A 22635-nucleotide genomic window follows, 5' to 3' on the forward strand; every position below is an offset into this window, starting at 1 on the left:
TGACCCATTAAATGACAGGAATCCAGCATGTGATGTCACAGATGTGCAGTACTCGACTGTGTGTAATCACACCATAACTAATGAGGGTTTAAAAGGATTAGACCTGGAAAAGGGGAGTAGAATCCAGTCTGAATCCGTCAGATCCTGGCTGCTTCACCAGAGAGAGGGCAGAGGGGTCATCTACAGCCAGCAGGGCTTTGAAACCCATGTCCCCAAAACTCTTGGCCTGAGTCTCAGGCTGGGCTTTGTCCTAGAAGCAAGTTGAAGTCATGGGACTTTTTTTTTAGACAAACTGTACACATTTTTGAAAAATTTCTCAACAGACCACTTTAAAAAGTATATAAATTAATGTATTTCAATAATATTACACAATATAAAATGTATTAAAATAAGAATTAATTTGTTATAATTTAAAATATAAACAAAAATATAATTTGCATGTATTTTATTTTAAAGACTAATATATAGTTATTTTAGTATTATTTCTACTATTATAGTATTTATTCATATTTAGAATTTTTGGTATTTTCAGTTTTCATTTTAATTTTAGTTTAAGTTTAAAAAAAAATTTTAATCATTTTTTAATATTATTATTTAGCTTTAATTTATATTTATTTCAGTTTTTGTTTTAGTACTTTTTAACTTAAAAAGCTTTAAAATGAGAAATTTTGCTTTGACAATTAACTCAAACTAAAAAGTTTTTCATACATTTTCATAATAATTTCTTTAATAATTTAATTTCTTTCCGCTTTATTTCAATTTATGTAAATTCTTTTCTTTTCTTTTTTTGACAATAACAATACTGCTAACATACTCACAATAATTTTGAATCGGTAGAGCAGGGAGGGAGAGTCTGCAAGGCATCCAAACTCAGATTTGGTGGGGTTGTATTTAGGAACATATCCGTCAGCTCCGGTGCACAGATACACCTTTTCGATGTTACAGTAGAAAGAGTCCCCTAGGTTCTGCACAGGGTCCACCATCACTCGTCCATAGATCGTGTCGCCTTGAGGAGAACAAGCTCAGTGTCAGTATAACTCAGAACATGAACTTAAACAACCTAGATTTTTACACGTTCTGAAGAAAACATAATTGATGTTTGTCCGTCCGAAACTCGCTGTGATGCCATACAACGCTAGGACGTTGCTATGTGGTGGTCCATGTGGTTTTCAGTGCATCGCTAGGTGGTTCCTATGGTGTTCTGGGTAGTTACTAACATTCAAGTAAGCAACTACATACCTACATATACTTAAAGAAATAGCCTCTTGGTTTGATTAAGTTATACAGTAGGTGTTCCAGTAGACATACCCGCAGAGAAAGCCGCATCACTCTCCTGACCGAAACCCATAGATCCATCTGACAGCCACAACGCCTTCTTAGACAACAGGAACATCTGTGTGTTTAGACTAAACTCCACAGCGACAGGGTCACTCACCTAAACAAGTAAAGACATGAATGCTTCTTTAGAAGAGCTTCAGGTTTAACTGATACAATGTATAACAAAATATAGTTTTTTTAATATACAAGCAACTCATTTATATATACATATATGTAAATATACACTGGAATTTTTCCTCGTTTAATACATTATATATATCTTATAAACATAAGTTGAGTGAGCATTTGAAATAAAAAAAATTAACATGAATTTGAGAATTTATTTTAAAGACGGAAGAATTTTTCAGTTTACCTGCTGGAAGCGGATGTCAAGATCAAAAGTGACGGGCTCTCTAGGGTTGCAGACCGGAGGAACGGTGTACTCCACATTCAGCGCCGTTGTACAGGGGATCAACGTCACTGTGTACGTGCCCGAATAATCACGAACCTGCGGGTCACAGGCACACAGGTATCATACATGTTTAACATTGCATTAGTTGTTTTACATTCGTTTTTCACAAATCTTCAGGACCCACATTTTACATTGGACATCAAGCGGAGACCCAATAAAACCATCATTGTTTATCATACAAAATAAACAAAACTTTACATTATCTTGTAAAGCCTTACATGAAATAGTCAGAAAAATCGAATTAACTTTTAAATTAAATAATTATTCGACTATTATTCTATATGTCAGGCTTTACAAGATTAGGTAAAGTTGTTTACTTGCGTTTAATGGTTTGTTGAACCAAATATTCCAAAAAAAAATGCATTTCTGTTTTTTGTTGAGTACCATATTTGATAAATCCGGCTTTTATGGCTCATATTGGAGAATATGGAGCTCATACTCCCAGGAAAAAACACCCCATATTTATTCAAAATATACAATTTGGTGAAGTTGCTGATATTTATATGGCAAAAAAAGTCAAATGAAATCCTGATAGCTTGTAATTTAAAGGAGAACTCCGGTCAATTTTAACATTGAGCTCATTTTTTTGTACATTTGGAGTGCTGTCAATACAGAGAACAACGACAAAAATTGGTGTTGCCTACACCGAGTTATTCTATTTTTAAAATTTGCACCCTATTGACTTTAATGGGGCAAGTAGTAAGCCTGCTTTTTAGCCTCTTAACATCCTTTAAGTGTCATTACAAGTGCACAGAAAATGTGAGTGATTCCTTCCGAGTGAACACGGGTGGATCTGACTGCAGTAGATGTTAGAGATATTAATAAAAATGAAGTTTATTCAGCCAGCGCTCATACCTTTGTTTACATCCTGTTTTCGGTGGAAGGCCATAGTAATCGATTGTCGAGTTCACGCGCATAGGTTTAGTACCTATGATCAACGCGCGTGAACTCGACAATCGATTACTATGGCCTTCCACCGAAAACAGGATGTAAACAAAGGTATGAGCGCTGGCTGAATTAACTTCATTTTTATTAATATCTCTAACATCTACTGCAGTCAGATCCACTCGTGTTCACTCGGAAGGAATCACTCACATTTTCTGTGCACTTGTAATGACACTTAAAGGATGTTAAGAGGCTAAAAAGCAGGCTTACTACTTGCCCCATTGAAGTCAATAGGGTGCAAATTTTAAAAATAGAATAACTCGGTGTAGGCAACACCGATTTTTGTCGTTGTTCTCTGTATTGACAGCACTCCAAATGTACAAAAAAATGAGCTCAATGTTAAAATTGACCGGAGTTCTCCTTTAAGTCGATGAGGTCTTTATAACAGTAGAGCACACTACTTGCATAAAATGCATTTAAATATCAGTTGTCATTCTATATCTCCCAATAATATGTTTCATGTAATATGTAAGACAATATTTAAATGCTTAGTTTTATGATCAAAGCCCTGTAGTTTTTATTATAGAGGTAAAACATATAATGCATGTAATGCAATGCAATTCAATATATATATGCCTTTATAGGATTAAAGTAAAAAACTGGGGAAAGAGCGATCAACTCACAGCAAAGTCTGATATGAACATCCACTGCTGGATGGGCTGGCTGTAGGTCGGCTCAGTCCTAACCAGAGTGAGGTTAAAGGTCAAGCCTGGGTGGTCCGCACTCAACACTATGGACTTCACAGAGGATGCTGGGTAATCAGGTGAGAGATAGCAAGTTAATTTAATCAGTTCAACCAAAGGAAACATTTTGGCATTAGTTCCATATGCTCCGTACATGATCTTTTGATTGTACCTGCAGTCTTCAGACCCCTCAAATTTGCTGCTGGAAAGAAAAGCTCTTTATTATAATAAGTATTTATAAATAGGAACATAATTAATAAAATTAATAAGATTTCATATTTAGAAGATGTGTAGAGAAGGGAGATTTACCAGTGTGTACCGCTACAAACAACCCTCTGAAGCGAGCTTCTGTGCGGAAGTTCACCACAAGCCTCCCCTGCTCATTAATCCTCATGCTGGTTGGATATAAAGCTCCTGCAGAGTAAACATGGTCCAATATGAATATCTTTTACATTTAGTCATTTAGCAGACGCTTTTGTCCAAAGCGACTTACAAATTAGGACTAAATTAAGCGAGTCATCGCGAAGAGGCAAGAAACAACACAAGAAGTGCTCAAAATACGAAGCTCAGGCATTGGTCAGAGTAGCATAAGCCCGATAAGCGAGGATTTAAAGGAAAAAGGAGAGAATATTTTTTTTTTTATGAGGTTAAGTGCTCACGGAAGAGATGGGTTTTCAGCTGTCTTTTGAAAGTTGCCAGGGATTCTGCATTCTAAATATTGTATGACTTTTCACTTAAAGTTCCAATTTCCACACCCTGCACTACATGTCCACGTGTGACATCAGTTATTGTGCTTTCCATTTCCATGACAGCCAAACATACATAAAAATGACTGTACTGTAGTGTACACAAATAACAAATGTATTCAAAATATGATTTTATGTTTGTAAAAAAGGTGGAAAATGAGAAATTGTGGCATTAACACCAGACATAAATGGGGAAAAGGTCATTATAAAACTATTATAATATATCATTTAAAACTAGAATGATTTTTTATAACATATAACAATGTACTGTATAATTTTGCTCTTCTTAGAGCAGAGGTTTTCAAACTGGGGTCCGGGGACCCTCAGAGGGCCGCAAGAGAGTGCTAAGGGGTCCATGAAAAAGTATGTAAACGTGTAGATAAATAATACATCTAACAGGACAGTATTATAGTGAGTAGAAAAAATTAAGTGAAAATATTTTACACATATTTATAATGTACATTTTTCACAGTATAAATTGAGGTTTTATACAATTTTAATGGGGGTGCCTCGCACAAAGATGATAATATTTGTGGGCCCATGGCATCTAAAAGATTGGATACCCCTTGAATACCCCCTTTTTTTTGGTGGAATTTTTTTTTTTTTACAGATGATAAATAAAATTGGAGCTGAAATTCCTGACTTGCCTTGCAGTTCTGCCTGCGGAGGGCTGCCGACACCATCCTTCCACAAGATGGCAGTGTCGTACACGAAGGTGAGCCGCAGCTCAGAATGCAGGTCGAAGTGTTGCCAGCCTCCTGCGCCCACAGGGGAATGAAACACGTATGAGACGTGGAGAGGAACTCGCAGGGTCACGTACGACTGCACCAGGTTCAGCACCTTTTAAAAACACATTCAAATAATACTGAAGATGAATATCTACAAACAATGCAAAATGCAAAAATACTCTTTCACAAAAATATATATTTTCAACTTTCGTTATGTGCAATATTGCCGTTTCAGCATGAAAAAAGACACAAAGCACACTCCGAAAGAAGGTAATCTCTGAATATTGATATTTCCGAAACACGGTCTAAGATACTGACCAATCAGAGCACATTGCGCTTTTCGGAAGGAGGGGCTACATAAAGACAGGAACTAAACAGAGCATTACTGATAGACTGCGAAGAAAGCTGCTTCAAAAATGCTTAAAATATATGAAAAATAGAGGTTGCTATTAATCAGTGCTGGCGTTTAGACAAAAGTAAAGTTCATCAATAAGCCAGGAAGCATTTTGTCTGAGGAAAAGATTAGCTGTCTCAAAGCATAATCTGTTTTGATTGAATGAAACATTTGCTAATTTACATAGTCAATTATAATCAAAATACCATGCTATAAAAATGTGCTCCTCGGTAATGAGGCCAGTCTGAACACCTGCTGGACTGGGTTTAATCAAGACGAGAAAAATCCCCATGAACACTGTCAAAATCCCATCCTGAGGGAAAGAAGAGAAAGGCTTTTCACATTCAACCAGCTCCGTGTTCAATATCCTCAGTAGAATCCGAGTACGTCCTTTAGATGAAGGGTTTTGAATTCACATCTTGTTTTATGGAGCTATTGCAGATTTTAAGGCTTATGTTTGTAATAACGTAGATCATTCAGACATTTAGACCCTAGATTACGAAGGGGAGCCATTGAAGCGAGACCTTGCATTCAGAAATGAAATGAATGAATACAAAAGCTCTGCGGGGTTACAGCAAAATCAGTCTTCTCTTCTGTTGAGAACAACAAGGAGAGTGGCAGAAATAAATCCTGAGTGCTATGGCTGCCGGTTTATGCTGTGCATAATAATAGATGAAAACAAAGTAAAGTCCAAAAGCAGAACCCTACCTATGGAGACGTGTGTTCGTGGAGAGGTGTTAATCAATCTGATGTAAATAGGAAGTTCTGTTTAAACATGCTCTAGCTATTACACTCTATAGCATAGCAGAAGACTGGTACCCTAACACACAATGAACCCAGTAAAGGAAATGATGGGTTCAATTTACACCACATTCTCTTAATGTCTCTTAATTCTATAAAGCAAATGTCACCATTTATGTACACAAATACACACACACACACACACACACACACACACACACACACACACGCACGACTGTTGAATTTGACTGAACAAGAATACAGATAGAATTCACATAAAAATGAATTTCGGCCTGACTGTATCAGATTATGTTACAATATGTATTAGATTTATTTCCACATACACATACACAATCGTTTAAAAGTTTGTGGTCGGTAAGATTTTTGTAATGTTTTTGAAAGAAACAGTAAACAGTAATAATGTGAAATATTATTACAATTTAAAATAAAGGTTTTCCATTTAAATATATATTTTAAAATGTAATTTAATCCTGTGATTGCAAAGCTGAATTTTCAGCATCATTACTCCAGTCTTCAGTGTCACATGATCCTTCAGAAATCATTTGAATATGCTGATTTGCTGTTCGAGAAACATTTATTTTTCTCCATGTTTGAAACAGTTGGGCTGCTTAATATTTGTGTGGAAACTGTGATAATTAATATTATATTATAATTCTTCAATGAATAGAAAGCTCAAAAGAACTGCATTTATTTGATATGGAAATGTATTCACAGTCACTTTATTGCATCCTTGGAAAAAATAGACGACAACAACAATTTTACTGACTCTAAATTTTTTGAACGTTTTGAGTGTATGAAAGCGGTCCAGATCAGAATCCAAAATGTCAGATTCATGTAATTTAGGGCCTGTAGATCTGGCTAAAACTATAGTGGTGTAAACACGTCTACAAAAGTGAAGAGACAAATGAGGAACCAGATATCTATTGTCTTCTTAAACCTAGGAATTCGTTTAAGTGCGTTTTTTAGCTGTAGGACAAGAACAGTTGCGATTTATGAACCACTAATCATCGAGACGACGTCTCACCTGCCCATCTGTTCCGATCGTTCCCCCGCAGTCTGTGAGCAGCTCAGACATGTCATAATAACTCACAAACTCCCACAGACAGGCCTCCAAGTTCAGGTTCCTGTAGAAGCGTAGAGTGCTCTGGCCTCTGACGACAGGGCTGTACTGATACGGCAAAGTCTCTCCGGCGCTCTCTATATTCCGGGTGGCCTTGGTTAGAAAGCCATGTCGTGTGGACACCTCATTAAAGTCCAGCAGATTGGAGCACCTGTGGTTTCCCACTCGAGTGCCATCAGGGCTCAGAGTCAGCTCGAAGTTGGACAGCGCACGAGTGGAGACCACAGGGAGCATGCCTGGAGCACATAGAAAATAAATGACAATTAACAAACTGAAATCACATTCATTATACCGCCTTGATTAGGAAGAATATTATTTATAAGATATACCACTCAAATATGAATCTGTATCCTAAAGGCTTAGAAGTATTACATGACAATATAAGGTATGTTTCACTATCATTCATTATTTGCTTATTTTCCTGAATGAGGTTTTTTTTTTTATCTTAAACACAAAAAGGAGATATTTTGAAGAATGTGAATGCTCCTCTTTTCTATATAACATTTTAGCAATCAAAACAACAACAAAACAGTAGTTGAGCTATATATTCAAACTTTATCACCAGTTATTACACATTCAAATCTATACTTGCATATTAGTGCAAATGAGATGTGAGAGCTACTACAGACAGGAAGATATTCATTTAATAATGTCTTACATTTTTATGTTTTCCTCACACAATAATAATAATAATAATAATAATGTTACATTTATATAGCACTTTTGTGGATACACAAAGCTATCATATGGTTTCAGAAGACGAGAAATATTGGTTTATGCTTGATAATCCAAAAAAACCAACAACAAATTAATTGAATAGCTTTTCATTCTTTGACAATCTTCAAAAATTTCACAGAAGAAATAAAGATATATGTGTTTTGAACAACATTAGGGTAAATAATGATAATCTTGATATTGATAATCTTTATATTACACATTTTGTCATGCAGTAAAATGATTTTTTAGTATTGTAGGAAAAGCTATGGAAAAGGACAGTTGAAGCAGCTTTTGACGAGTTAAGAAGGTAATATTAACGCAACAATAATTGGTCTTGCTTGGCCTAGATTTTTGACGTGAAATAAAACTTGTGACAATTTATTCCTAAAATATTTCAAAATACTTTGCACCCTTTTATTACTTTCATCCCAGAAATCTTTTTGATGGAAGAAAAACATGATTTTGATGGAAAACGTTGTTGGCAAATTTGTGTCATGACATTTTATATGTTTATGCATCTTTCAGACTTTGATTTAGGCTTTTGAAGAGAGCTGTAATATTTAGTTTTGACAGCAAATAACACATAAATCCCAAAACAATACCACTCCCCCCCAAGGGAATATATGAGTAGGGTTTCTCGCGGAGAGGCTGAACTAAGCAAACAACCTGGCAGCCAGAGGGGAAATGACTCTCTCACCGTCTATGTGGGGCATGGTGACAGTAAGCTTGATGAGATTGGCATATTCAGAGTCTTCAGCTCCTGTATAACGTAGTTTGGCAGAAAAGGGCTCAGCACCTACTGTGCCCAATTTACGTGGCTGGCACATTCCTGCCCAGGAACATCAAAGACATGAAACATTACTTCAAGCATATTACCACCTACTGACAGTCTAATTCCACACTGCAAAAAGTAAATTATAAACCAGCAGCTCAGGAAAAGCATAATGTTCTTCGGTGCTGCTATACAAAAGCAAAGCATTTTTATATGATCCCACTTAATGTAATGGTTTCAGGCTCACCTTCCTCCATGCTAATAGACACAATAGGGCTGCTCAGCTCCAGCCCCTCATCGCCATTAGAATTCACGGCACGGGCCGCGCACTGCACTCTAGAGCCCGCTTGGAAGTAAATGGAGTCTAGGGTGATCATCTTGGAAGACGTAAAAAAGGTATCGAAGTCAGCCTCTCGCATGGGGCTGGTGACGCCATCCGGACCACTGGGGGCGCTGATGAGCCATCGGTAACGAGTCAGTGTGTCGTTGATGCGTTCGCTAATGCAGATGGAGCCTGTTTTGTCATAGTCGGGATATTTGGGGTTGCAGGCCTGGATTAGTCAGAGAAATAAACAAGGACAAGAAAGAACATCAGATAATGCAGCTTCAATGAAAACACTGCCGTTCAAAAGTTTGGGGTGAGAAATTAAATGTGTGTGCGTGTTAATATTAGGGATGTCCCGATTTCCGATCACGTTTTTTGTGCCCCAATCCGATCTGAGCATTTGATATTGATATATCTACCGATACGGAGTCCTGATACGATACTGGTATTTTCCTAGTGATTGGCACACACTTCAAGTACATTAAAATTATTAAAATCAATCTAATGTATACAGGGATGTACAGAGAGTTTCTTGTGGCAGGGGCCCAAATGTAAAATAGGGGCATCTATTTAGGCCTATATGCACTGTATACTGTAAAAAGACAGAAGATATAAACATCTGGTAGACATAGTAAACTGTGTGGTCACTATTATGGATATTTCACAGTATTACTGTTTGTACTGTATTTTTGATCAAATACATGCAGTCTTGGTGAGCATAATGTAATATGGTAATCAATGAATAGTTTAACCATCACTGTTCAGTATCATCATTATACTTTACTGTAAGGGAAAAATCTAAACAACAAAGTTCTGCACACAACTGACTTATGTTTAATGATTCATCACAAGGAACAACACAGAGTATTTAATAATTTATCACAAGGAACAACACTGAGGATTTATAACATTAAACGTTGTTTGTGTTTCTTATGCTCTTTCATTAAGTCCTTATGATTTAAGAAAAGCACATCCACTGTGAGGCCTTTATTTCATTTATTCACTTTTTTTTTATAGCTTAAACTTTGACAAATCATTATCATCTTATCATCCACTTGTACTTCAAGGATCTACAGAAACTTGATAAAAACGTTCTGAAAACCTTCTGACTGACAAACCTACCGTGACACAGACGACGGGGTATCCAGCAGCTGGGTGGGCATTTTCTTTGGTTCTTCTCACATCATCAAAGTGTAACAGTGACACAACATGAGGCAGTGAAGGGAACGTGACGTCAGCCATACTGTTGCTCTCCTCGATGTACACTATGGCTTTAGTCATCTGCCAATACAAGAGAGACAGACTTGTAATTCAACATTAATTATGTGTGAAACTTCAAATATGAAGAACGTACCACAGGGAAACATTATGAACATTTCCCACCTGGATTTCAGCAATCATGTTCTCGTCTGGTTTCAGGTGGACAGTGAAGGCCTCTCTCATCTCTCTTACGCTATCAAACAGAATCTCCACCTCCACTACATGCTCAGTCTCACCCGCTTTAAACTCAACATCTGCACACACAAAACATCTGATTACATGCATACACTAAAAGATAAACAACATCCTGATATTTCTTCTCCTAAACGCTTCCACACCTGATTGCATTTGTCATTTGCATCCTGAACTCTATCTAACCTGATGTAGACAGGAAATTCATGCATGTGGAAGCTGCTTGGAGCCACCTGCCAATCTACCAAGGATAATTAGATGCGGTATATTCAGAATGCAAATGACCCGTTCTGGCCTCTAAAAGCCTCACCGAGGGAGATGGGATGGTAGTCTTCTCCGGATACGGCAGAGCCGTCCTTCGTGTGCACCCTCACCAGAGACACTTTCGAAGAGTCTCCCGTCCTGCGGATGGGGATCTTCACCAACGTCATCTGCCCTGGCTCTTTTGGTTCGCTAGCACTGAACTTTGTCTCGGCAAACTTGATGATGGGCTCTGACAGAGGAAAATTAATGGTTTGAAAGAGACAGATGAGAATCGAGGAGTTTTTGTTCATTAAAAGATTCTTAGCCAAAGAGAATCTGTAAGAGTTTACTGAAGTTTGACCCAAATTCTAGAAATCTGAACCTAAATGTCAGGTATTTATATTAATATTCATCTGACGTGCATTTGAAATGAAAACCGCTGTGATGACATTTTTTTTTTCTTTCTTTCTTACTGTCAGTTTTGTCATTGATCTTTATGAGCATTTCATTCATTTCGCCTACGGACGCTCCGTATGGCGAGTCGCTCTTCGCGTTTCCCAGAACCAGCCGCAGTTCCTCCTCCTCCTCATGAATAGAATCATCCACCAGTTTTAGCACACACGGTTTGTCAGCCTCACCTAGGGACCAAAACGTGGAGACCAAAGTCTGAAAACAGCTCAACAAATTTTTCATCATGACCTCCTTTTCAGACAAATGTTTGAGATAACTTGAATGGTAGATATCAAGTAAAGGTGAAGTGTATCATTTTTAGGTTTTATTCAGGTTCAATTCATTCATTCACTTGTTTTTTTGTTCGTTCATTCATTATTTCCATTTTTTATTCATTCATTTATTCAGTTGTATTCTTCCTATTCTACATCCTAGCTTACAAAGGGGATCATTAATTGCATATTACAAAAGCTGGTTTTCCACTGTCATGCCAAACCATTCCCATTGCTTAAAGCTGCAGTCCGTAGTTTTTTACAATCTGCAATTGCAGTTATTCGCGGAATTATCAACTTTACGTGGGTTGTGCATCGGCACGGCACAGCGCGGATGAATCCAATGTTTTGAGGAGAATGTGCGGCTGTCAGTCACCGCGCCGGTGTGGATCCTGTCATCACAGATTCTACTTTTTTAAGTATGACCAACATAAGAATTTTCACCGGAAAATTTCATCTGAACAAGTAACATCCACTTGTGTTCTGACCAACTAAGGGAAAAAAAGCATTGCAGTAAATCGCGCTGATTAAATCTAACAATCGTTTATCATATCACGTCAAACCGTGCAAATTATACTTTGTTCTCAAATTGTTAATGTTAACAACATCAGCATTGAGTGACTACATTTAATGCCCTTCCGATATTTATCCTTGTTTTCGCATGGGCCGGTTGCTGTCTCTTTTTTTCCTGTAGCCACTCCGAAGTCCGAAGTCTTTTGCATTTTACAATGGGTGAATCTCCAGTTGTCACCGGTGATTGTCGTTTGAACCTTTCTGGATCCGCCATCAAATTGATAAGTTTAATTACATCAAGTGCTGTGAGAAAAGGCTATAAATCTCCACCTCCAACATCCTCACACGCAATATAGCCTACTTGCCGAGACTCCTTCTTTATGTACACAGATGTGATGTAATGGTACAATCCACCAGTACCACTGGAATTAAAAATATTATTACAAGCTTACCGTTTTGAATCGAGCTAAGGCAAGCACTTGCTCAAAATTTTATTTTGGATCATTTTTAACCCAAAAAAGTTATGGACTGCAGCTTTAACCATTCCATTCCATGCTATTCCGGCCCAGCTAGTTCGAATGGGGTTTCGTTTCATTTCATTTCACCTGTGGGGCTGATAACAGAGCTCTTTGGAATGTAATACAAATGTGTCAGTTGTTACTTTAGTAACGCAAGAGTTTACAGATGATATGTAAATAGTGACCACGTTTTAATTCCATTACCAACTCGCGTTTACTTTTCTCAGATAGCACTACAGACAGCCAGGCAACAGACAAGTGACCAATTCTGAGTGGCGACATCCCTACACGCATTCTACCATGGTTAGCCAACCGTGTTGTGAATTCCGGGCTGAGAACGGTTTGTAATGGTGCCGTGCCGAACCAAGCTCAAGTGGAAATATAACTGGAACCATTCCTTACTGTTCTTAGAACCGTTCGGCCTGACAGTGGAAAAGCGAATGGCGCACCTTGCAAAGGTGAGGTATATGAACTGTTTAATTGACTAACCTATTTGTTTGTTCACTAGTTTGTTTATTTATTCAGTTGAACACACCCCTCACCCCCTTTCCACATCCCAACTTACATAAAGGGCCATCACTTACATGAATTTGGGCAAATAAAGGTGAAGAATGTGATTTTTTTAAAACTGTTTAATTCAAGTTTAATTCGCTCACCTATTTGAAAGTTCATTCATTCATTTATCATTCGTTCATTCATTTATTCATTAATTTGTTCATCATCCATTTGTTTGTATTCCCTACATTCCACATCCTGGTTTGCATAAGAGGTTATTTACCAGGCAAGAAAGTTACGATGGACGCATCGGTGTTGGGTCTCTCATCAAAGTCAGATCCCACCTGTGCAGAGCCCTGCCGGGTGTAGCAACGTGCAGTGGACTTGTGTCTGATGTCTCCACTGCGGTGAACCACTGCAGTGATGTGACCTTCACTCTCCTCTGCAGTCAACACAGCCTGTTTAAACTGCACCTTTGGCACTAAAAAAAAAAGAATATACAAATCAAGATGCTCTAATATGCAACAATCTACCTACGCATCATGGACAAAAACTGGTCATTCATTCTGTGGGCAAATCTATGAAACATTATAGGCCTTTTCACACTGTGCTTATCATTGTGCTAAACCCGGCTGGGTAGAGGAACGTTTCGCAGTTTACTCTACTCTGGAGCAGGTTTAGCACTGCTTTTGCCTAGCCAAACATGCGGTTTTAGAATGTTACGGCTAGATGCTTAGCAACAGATGCCCAATCGCATGCTTCGTATTCACATGCTTTGGACAGTCATAGAAACACCACGTGTTGCATAAACAACAGTCTCAACTTGGGGGAAAATGGCAAATGGCGACGGAAAAAGTAAAAACTGGAGTGAAGAAAAAACTGTTTTATTCTTACCTTTTTTAGAATATTCAGAAAAACCTTCATAGTATAGTCGGCAATGTATAATATGAGGATGTGCAATGATGGAGCCTTTATGTAAACAGGCTGAATGCTGCGCTCGTCCAATAAAACTGACACCGCAAATATGCAAATAAGGATGTTAACCCAGGGTTTAGGAATGTAAAGTGTGAAACTTCAGCTTATGAATAACCAGAAATAATTGTTAATCCTAGGTAAAGTATGAGTGACGTTTTTTGAAAATGTAGAACGTTTTCTGTGATGGCTAGGTTTAGTAGTAGGGTTGGTGTAAGGGGATAGAATCAGTTTGTACAGTATAAAAAAATCATTATGTCTATGGAAAGTCCCCATTAAACACAACGTGAATGTGTGTGTGTGTGTGTCTTAGTCACAATTTTGTTAGGAAAACTCTTCAAAAATACTCACAGTCTGAAATGGAGTCGTTGATAAAGATCGTGACTTTCGCTGGCTCTCCCAAAATTCCATTGGAGGGCATCCGAAGAATAAGCTCAAACCTCTCTGTTCCTTCCAGAACGGGCAGCCCTAGGTCATCCAGAATGGTGACTCGGACCATCTGCATGCTCACACCCGGTGCAAAGTCCACGTTTCTGCTGATTCCCACATAGTCCACCCCCGCTAGCGGATAAACACACAGAAATAAGGCTACGGTCAGAAAGAGGTCAGACGGTATTTACTGGCAGAAGCACAGGATTCTCACTTTCGATTAATCCTCTTTTAAGAGAGACTGCTGCTTCTTTTTTTTTTGGAGGGATCAATGTACAGTATAGAACTTACAGCTAAGTTTGGGTTGGCTGAACACAGAGGACTTGGATGAACAGAAATTATTTTTTAATTTCAGCTTTGCTAAGAGCTCCTAACTGCATCTTTGATGCCTCACGTCACTTGTTCAAGGACTAAGCCAAAAGAGTCAATAACACTTAACTCTCACATTAATACCCTGGACTGCCCTGTTCAGCATTTTGCAGTTCATGAGTTTGCTGGGAAGACAGGAACTGGAGATTAAAAACACTTTTTTTACACAAATTTTTAGCATTACATTTCTTTCTAACATACTGCAAGCCAGGCTTCCTCAACCAAAAAGGCTTTATTTAGTTTTACATTGAGTTTCACTGGCCATTAATTAAATTAACTCTTCTTCTAAGGGCCAGATTTACTAAACAGGACAATTAGCGTGAGACCGCAATCCTATAAAGTTCAGATGGGAGTGGAAATTTCTGCAGGTGATTTACTGAAAATGTGCACATTAAAGAACACGGATGCAGCCAGATCATTTCCATAATGACCAACGCAGTCTATCAAGAGCTTGCGAATTCGTGTAGGGTCGCAAACAAGCAGAGCCAATGATAATCAGGTGCGTGTGATCTACCAACAACACAAAATGGCTTAAGACATGTTTTTTGGGCATTAAATAATGGCATAAATACTAGTAAATTGACTAGCACAAACCTTAGTAAATCATGTTGCATGATTCATTTAAATACTCTCCATCCGTAAATATTGCAGCTGAAAGGGAAACTCCTACAAATGCATATGCAATAAGATCAGACGCAAAAATAACTGTCCATGCCTTTTCATCGCTAATTTTTCACTTATCCTGATAGTAAATCCTGACAGTAGTTTTTAACCCCAAAAGAGGGCTTGTGCTGACCTCTGTTATGATTATGAACTCCGTTATGATTGGAAATGAGTAACAATGCTGGTTGAGGACGGCGAAAAAACAATGGATTACTGGGAAAAATCCAACGGTATCACTAACCTTCAGCAGAAACAGGGGCTGTTTTGCGGGATCTCACAGTGACTGTAGCTTTTTTCGAGAGGTCCGTCCCTGTCCTCCACACACGGACTTCAACATGGCCATCGCTCTCATCGACGTGATACTCCTGATTGCCGAAGTAGAACACAGGAGCTGTAAGGGCATAAGCAGAAAATTTCCATGGACAATAAATTTTCATAATTTTTCCGTGAATGTTACATTCTTTAAATTTGAAAGGCATTCAAAAAAACAAAAATGTTTAATTATTTTTCTTCATTTTATTTTATTGCTATGTTTAACTATTTATACATCTATACCACATTACACTCCTGGGCCAAACCAAAATGATTCAGAAGTACACAAATACCGTAGATAAAGTAACTTAGCACAGAATAGCCTTCCCCAATTCGCAGACAGCTTTTGGAAGAAGAGCCAGTGTTGTTCCACTCAATGTTAATGGCTTACAACAGTTCATGAGTAGTTGAAAAATGTCTCCCAGTTCGCTTGAGTTTAATGTGAGACCAAATATTGTTCTCAACTTGTTCTCAAGCCACTTATTGGTTGCCTTTGCAATTTGGCCAGGAGCACTGTCTTGTTGAAAAATCTTCACTGTGGTAGAGATGCATTTATTATAATATTTCTCAGCGGATTTTCGAAGACACCGCTTTGGAGCATCGCCATGTAACTAGTGTTCATTGTGATTCATCACTCCACACACAACTTCCCATGTACTGCCAAATACTTAATTCTGTCCTTAATTTTCCTGAGACAGCAATGCTTTTTAAATTTGTGCTAATTTCCTAACCAATATTTTGTGGTTAAGGCAATTAAAAGCTTATAATTTAGCCATTAAGTAAACATAAATAAACATGTACATTTAACAATAAAGTAAGTAAAGTATGAATGTATTGGGGTGGGCGATATTGCAAAAATATCATATCGCGATTGTTTTTTCAGGAAAATCACGATTCACGATTTTATCACGATTCTTTTTCATGTTGGTTTTACTATTTTGCAAGTGACTGAGCATTACAGCCAAACTAATGTCCCCATTTTAAAAACAAAGCCTTACAAGGTAACAAAATCTAAAACAAAAAAGAATGGCAGACATTTAGGCCAAAGTGGCGAAGATAAAAATCTTTGTCATTATTATCTTTGTTATTAAAAGATAAGAACAAAGATACACATTACATATACACAACATATAATATACAAATGAAATAAACAGTTTTATTTTTTTCAGCTACAGTAGGTGTATTTAACAGAAGCATTCAAGAAAGAAATTAAATGAACAAATATAAAAATAAAACACTACATAGACTTCACTGTATAAGTTATACATTGATACTTATTAAAGCTACTATTAAAGTTTTCAGAGCAGTGAGTGGTTTTCTCTTTTTTTTTCTTTTTTTTTTTCCCAAAATGAAAAGTGTCATCATTTAGTCTCTCAAGTTGTTTTAAACCCAAATCCGTTTCTTTCTTCAGTTGTGCACCGGCACGGACACCTTGGTGTTTAAATAGCCCTCATGTTTCCATTGTACACGGACACAGGATCGGGCACAGGCATGGACACCGGCACGGGCACGGGCACAGCATCGGGCACCGGCACCAGAACGTACACGGACAATGGTGCGGACAATGGCACGTACACAGACACACCGGCACAGGATCGGGCACCGACACGGCACGCACACCGGCACGGACACCGGTATGGGCACCGGTATGGGCACCGGCACAGACATTGGAACGTTCACTGACACCGGCACGGACACACAGACACGGGCACCGGCACAGGCACCGGAACGAACGTAAACTTTAACACGAGTCTTGTTTACACGAGACTCACCAACAGCGGTTACAAAAAACAAAACTAGACAAGATACAATGGAAACATGAGGGCTATTTAAACACCAAGACTAATGACTGACAAGAAACACCTGTGAACAATTAAGACGATCAACCAATAAGAATATGACAGTACATATATATACACACACACACTTTATTTACTTTTATTGTTAAATGTACATGTTTATTTATGTTTAATGCTATTATAGTTCATTGCTTTATTTAGTTATGATATTGGACAGCTTTAATATATTTTCTTTTAAATGAAGGACGAAAATATGAAAGCCACGTAAAACCCAATTAAATATAAAGTTAAAAAGTTTCACTGTTAATGTTCACAGTTACAAAGGTGCAATATCAAACCAATTCAAAAAGTATTTTAGAGCAGACCATAACTTTAAAAGTTTTTTTCATTACAGAAAGGAATGAATTTTCCATGACCTTTAAGATCTCTTTTCAAAATGAGATATTTTTAATTTAAATGATATTTCCAGATATGTATTCCATGACTGTGAAACCGTTGATTGCAGTTATTGAAATTAAACTACATGTACCAACCCTAAAATTCTTCTCCATTTTATTCTGTGACATTCAAGAACATCTTAGATTGTTAAGTTTGAGAAAAACCTTGAATAAATGATGTACTGAATAGTAAATCAACCTTCAACCAAATAATAAAACGTGTAAGATAGCTAAAAACAGCTCTATTTCATAACAACCACATTCACTATATTAACACCACTGTTCAGTTTGCTGACTGAACAGTGGATGCTGGTCTCCATGACAACAAACTGACACCTTGTATGGAGGTTTCTGTTTTTCTCACCCGTGGCTTCTAAGAGCAGAGGTTCCTGCGAGGATTCAACAGCTGTCATCTTGCATTATCTACAGGAAGCCACTTACAAAGAAATGCTTTATCTACAGGAAGCCACTTACAAAGAAATGCCTGTAACCTCTCTGTTCAGAACACACCACAAACATAAGATCAGGTCACAAATTACAGGGTTTCATATGCAATTTTAGATTCATGTTAACTAGCATTCAAAATATAAATACCCTGATCTAAGTTTTTGTAAATGTTGTTGTATAGCTGTAAGAAATTAACAGACCAAAACACTTATTTTCTAGCTGTAGCTTAGTGGTTAGTGCATATGCTTTTGACACACACCGCAAAATATACACTGAACAAAATTATAAACACAACACTTTTGTTTTTGCCCCCATTTTTTATTTTTTGCCCCTCAACTCAAAGATCTAAGACTTTTTCTATGTACACAAAAGGCCTATTTCTCTCAAATATTGTTCACAAATCTGTCTAAATCTGTGTTAGTGAGCACTTCTCCTTTGCCGAGATAATCCATCCACCTCACAGGTGTGGCATATCAAGATGCTGATTATACAGCATGACTATTGCACAGGTGTGCCTTAGGCTGGCCACAATAAAAGGCCACTCTAAAATGTGCAGTTTTACTGTATTGGGGGGGGTTCGAAAACCAGTCAGTATCTGGTGTGACCACCATTTGCCTAACGCAGAGCAACACATCTCCTTCGTGCAATTGGCATGCTGAATGCAGGAATGTCCGCCAGAGCTGTTCCCTGTGAATTGAATGTTCATTTCTCTACCATAAGCCGTCTCCAAAGGCTTTTCAGAGAATTTGGCAGTACATCCAACCGGCCTCACAACCGCAAACCATGTGTAACCACACCAGCCCAGGACCTCCACATCCAGCATCTTCACCTCCAAGATCATCTGAGACCAGCCACCCGGACAGCTGCTGCAACAATCGGTTTGCATAACCAAAGAATTTCTGCACAAACTGTCAGCCCCCCCATAATTTTGTTCAGTGTAGATGCCTCAATAGCGTCTCCATTCGCCACATTGGAACAGTAAAAACACCTGCTAGTAAACACTAGAGAGCAAGTTGATTGTGTGACCGCAGTTATACGCATGTATGGAAATCTATATCTGCATTAGAATTCAGCTAATTATTTTCATAGGATTTAGTTTATCATTAATGTTAAGTAATTCTGCGTATGCTAAAAAATATAGCTGCACGATTCTGGATAAATTAGAGAAACAATTTATCGTTTATAGAGGAACAACTTAAAAACTGAATTACAGTGCTTAATTTAAAACACTCACAATAAGATTATTTTATATTTACATATTATTTAACATTTTCTTGAAACTGCCTATGCAAAAGATGCTAAAGTACTGTGAGTATTTGCAAATGTGTTTCTATTCAGTTGGTTCATAGGGTGTTCTGTGTTATGATTTTTCCCTTTTTTACAATCATTTTATTGTTGATTAAAAATCATGCTTTAGGCACAAAGGTTGTAATAAAAAAAGAATAAAAAGAAAGACTAGGATTCATGGTTAAGATGTTTTAAAATGATTCAACTGTTGAAGATGAGGGGAAGCATTAATTAAAGAATTAGCGTGTTGAAATAGTCAGAGACGAAGGGTGAAGCTGAAGGTTGAAGCCCCTCAGGGTAAAATCTCACACTGCATTATATTTTCATACACAGGCAGAAACATCAAGCAAACCCATTTCAGGATTTATCACAGCATATATGAACTTAGCTGAATCATCTGAGCGTTATCATACTCAGTAGGGCTAATGAGGAAGGATTCATGCACAAAGCAGATGCGTAACGACATTTGCGCCACAGAGAGCAAACTTGCACAGGATTCAATTTTATGAAGAACATACAATTAGACAAAACAGCTCATTATCAAACCCGTATGGATATAGGCACATGGGGATAATCCATAACCAGGTGTCCAAACAAAGAGTTTCGATTAGACGGACACATTTTCATCTGCAGCACCGTTAGATCCATATTCCAATTATCAAAAATAGCTTGTGTTCTTTCAAAACCTCCATTATACTTGGCAAATATTGGTGGCTGTCTACCCCGAGATGTCCTGGTCCAATCAAAACCTCAGCACGACATGTCTATTTCCGGAAGCCTGCTCTCAGGCACGAGTCTGTCAGCGCTTTTTAAAGCTTCAGGTGACTGATAAAAAGTCTGTGTTCTTCAATTGTGGAAATTCATGTTTGAACTCGCTAGTGTGTCTGTCGGTAGCATGGAGTGCAGTGCAGATGGGTTTGTGCAGTTTTGACAGCTTTGTGAAACATCTTTGAGAAAACTAAGTATGAATAGCAGGTGGGAAGCAATGAGTTTTGGGCTGTATTTAGTTGTATCTGTCAAAAGCTGGAGCTATTTTTACACTTTAAGGGAGAAATAAGATTATAAATTACTGTTAACAAGGAAATTATTCTGAAAAGGGACATCAAAAGCATGTTTATGACATGTAGTATCTTCTTTATGACATTCTTGCATATTAACCATAGCTGAACTGATTTGTAGTGAAACCATACTAAATCACAGGTAAACTATCATTACGATAGTGAAATCAATGGAAACTGTTATTTCTATAATGCAAAATATAATATTTGTTGTGAAAAAAACGTATTTTTCCTAAATAAAAGCCTTTAGAAACTAACTATAATGGTGATAAGAAAAAAAACCCCAGCTCAATCCAATTCAAAACGCCTATATTACCACAATAATCATAAAAATGCATAACATGCAATGTTGTGTATTATTAGTTTTAAGGTATCACATTGATTCTCTCACTACCTTACAAAACACATGCATTAGAAATATTTCTGATTTTGTATGAAACCCACTTTTTATAATTTAAAACCTTTCACTGCTTTTAGTTAGAGAAATACTTCTCTGATTAAATTACAATTTATAAAAAATGTATATATAAACATTATCGTTAAAAAGATTGGGGTCGCTAAGATTGTTTTCAAAGTTTTTATAACAAGTCAGCCATGAATTTTTCCAAAACTACAGTAAAAACAGTAATATTGTAGCCTGGGTTTCCCCATGCTGCCTTGAGCGCAGCGCGATTTTATTCACGCTGCTAGGCAGTCTGGATACCATGGACCAGATTTTCCCCTCAGCTAGGGAACCAATCACAGAACAGGGAGGGAGCAGCAAGACGATGACAACATCTATGCGACACACCAAAGCAGTTTGTTTATATCTATGGCTCCAGCATGACAGACGTAAAAATATATGCATATTTTTAGGAACACATCTACAAAAATATGCCTGTATTTCAAGTTGATAAAATAATTAAAAATCCACATCAGTTTATTATTTACCACGCCCTCCCAGGATCTATAACGTTACCTAGGCTACTTTCACTTTTAAAAATTCATCATAACTGCGCGCGCGCGATCTGCTTGCAGTCGTCGAGATGGATGCTGAGGAGTTGAAGAAAAGAATAGCTAGTGGAGATTGTAAAGTTGTCGACAATACGTCATCAAAAATCAAGTCCAGTGTGTGGGAGAAATTTGGAGTTATCTGAAGAAAATATTGTGAAAGGCTTTGCTGCAAACATTTTCATGTTGGATAGCCGCAAATGTGGAACTTCATCGCTGAGGAAGCACGCAGAAACTGTGGTAACAAAGCAGTTCTATCGAACAGTATTTTTCATATTTAACACTAAGTATGTGTGGTGTGCAGGGCGTGTTTGAACCCAGAATTGTCAGATGTAGGCTAGACAAAATTGCGTGGCAGATATAGTGTTGTAGCCGCGTCTGTTATTAGGCTACTCAGTTTTGTGGTAACGTTATGGGCCTTTCACACAGGACGCGGTATGCGCGGCGCTTGCCGCTGGGTTCAGCTTTGCCCTTCAGATACAACGCGATTTTATATACTTTAATATCTAAATCAAAACAAGAATCATGAAGTCAGCTCTTTTTTAGAATAAAACATTTATTCAAACATTAAACCTGAAACTAAAAAACTAATTATATATATACACTAGGGCTGTGTATTGGCAAGAATCTGGCGATACGATACGTATCACGATACATGGGTCACGATTCAATATATTGCAATATATTTCGATACTGTGCATAAGGCGATATATTGGGATTTTTTTAAAGTAGGACTATAATTTAAAAAAAGTAGGCTAATATTTAAAAAAAGACATGATGTTCATAAAAGTCAAAGAGGTTTACTTTAGGTAAACAATTCAGTACACAGATCAAACTGCCAGTTTGGGATTGTGGTTCACAGGTTCTTAGTGAGCAAATTTTTATATGCTCAAGTAGGCCATAATAAAAGAAAATACATAGCCCCTGTCACAGTACAAAACAACAACG

The 22635-nt window shown here is 37.6% G+C and overlaps 1 protein-coding gene across 2 annotated transcripts in view; it reads right to left on the reverse strand.

Moving 5' to 3' along the window:
- Positions 1–22635, reverse strand: part of frem2a (FRAS1 related extracellular matrix 2a) — a 65358-nt gene that overhangs the window by 2246 nt on the left and 40477 nt on the right. The window contains exons 7-24 of one of the 2 annotated variants that reach the window (XM_084400625.1): positions 15599–15748; positions 14248–14457; positions 13208–13405; positions 11150–11314; positions 10744–10926; positions 10365–10495; positions 10104–10262; positions 8904–9207; positions 8582–8713; positions 7072–7403; positions 4811–5003; positions 3727–3831; positions 3590–3616; positions 3358–3485; positions 1691–1825; positions 1309–1435; positions 819–1006; positions 104–250 (exon numbers count right to left, since the gene is read on the reverse strand). In XM_084400625.1, coding sequence (XP_084256751.1) covers positions 104–250; positions 819–1006; positions 1309–1435; positions 1691–1825; positions 3358–3485; positions 3590–3616; positions 3727–3831; positions 4811–5003; positions 7072–7403; positions 8582–8713; positions 8904–9207; positions 10104–10262; positions 10365–10495; positions 10744–10926; positions 11150–11314; positions 13208–13405; positions 14248–14457; positions 15599–15748 — 3014 coding nt within the window. Of the gene's footprint in view, positions 1–103; positions 251–818; positions 1007–1308; positions 1436–1690; positions 1826–3357; positions 3486–3589; positions 3620–3726; positions 3832–4810; positions 5004–7071; positions 7404–8581; positions 8714–8903; positions 9208–10103; positions 10263–10364; positions 10496–10743; positions 10927–11149; positions 11315–13207; positions 13406–14247; positions 14458–15598; positions 15749–22635 lie in introns of both variants that reach the window. The other variant, XM_084400624.1, reaches the window with a different exon arrangement.

Source organism: Rutilus rutilus (assembly GCF_951802725.1).
Source record: "Rutilus rutilus genome assembly, chromosome: 25".
Lineage (NCBI taxonomy): Eukaryota > Metazoa > Chordata > Actinopteri > Cypriniformes > Leuciscidae > Rutilus > Rutilus rutilus.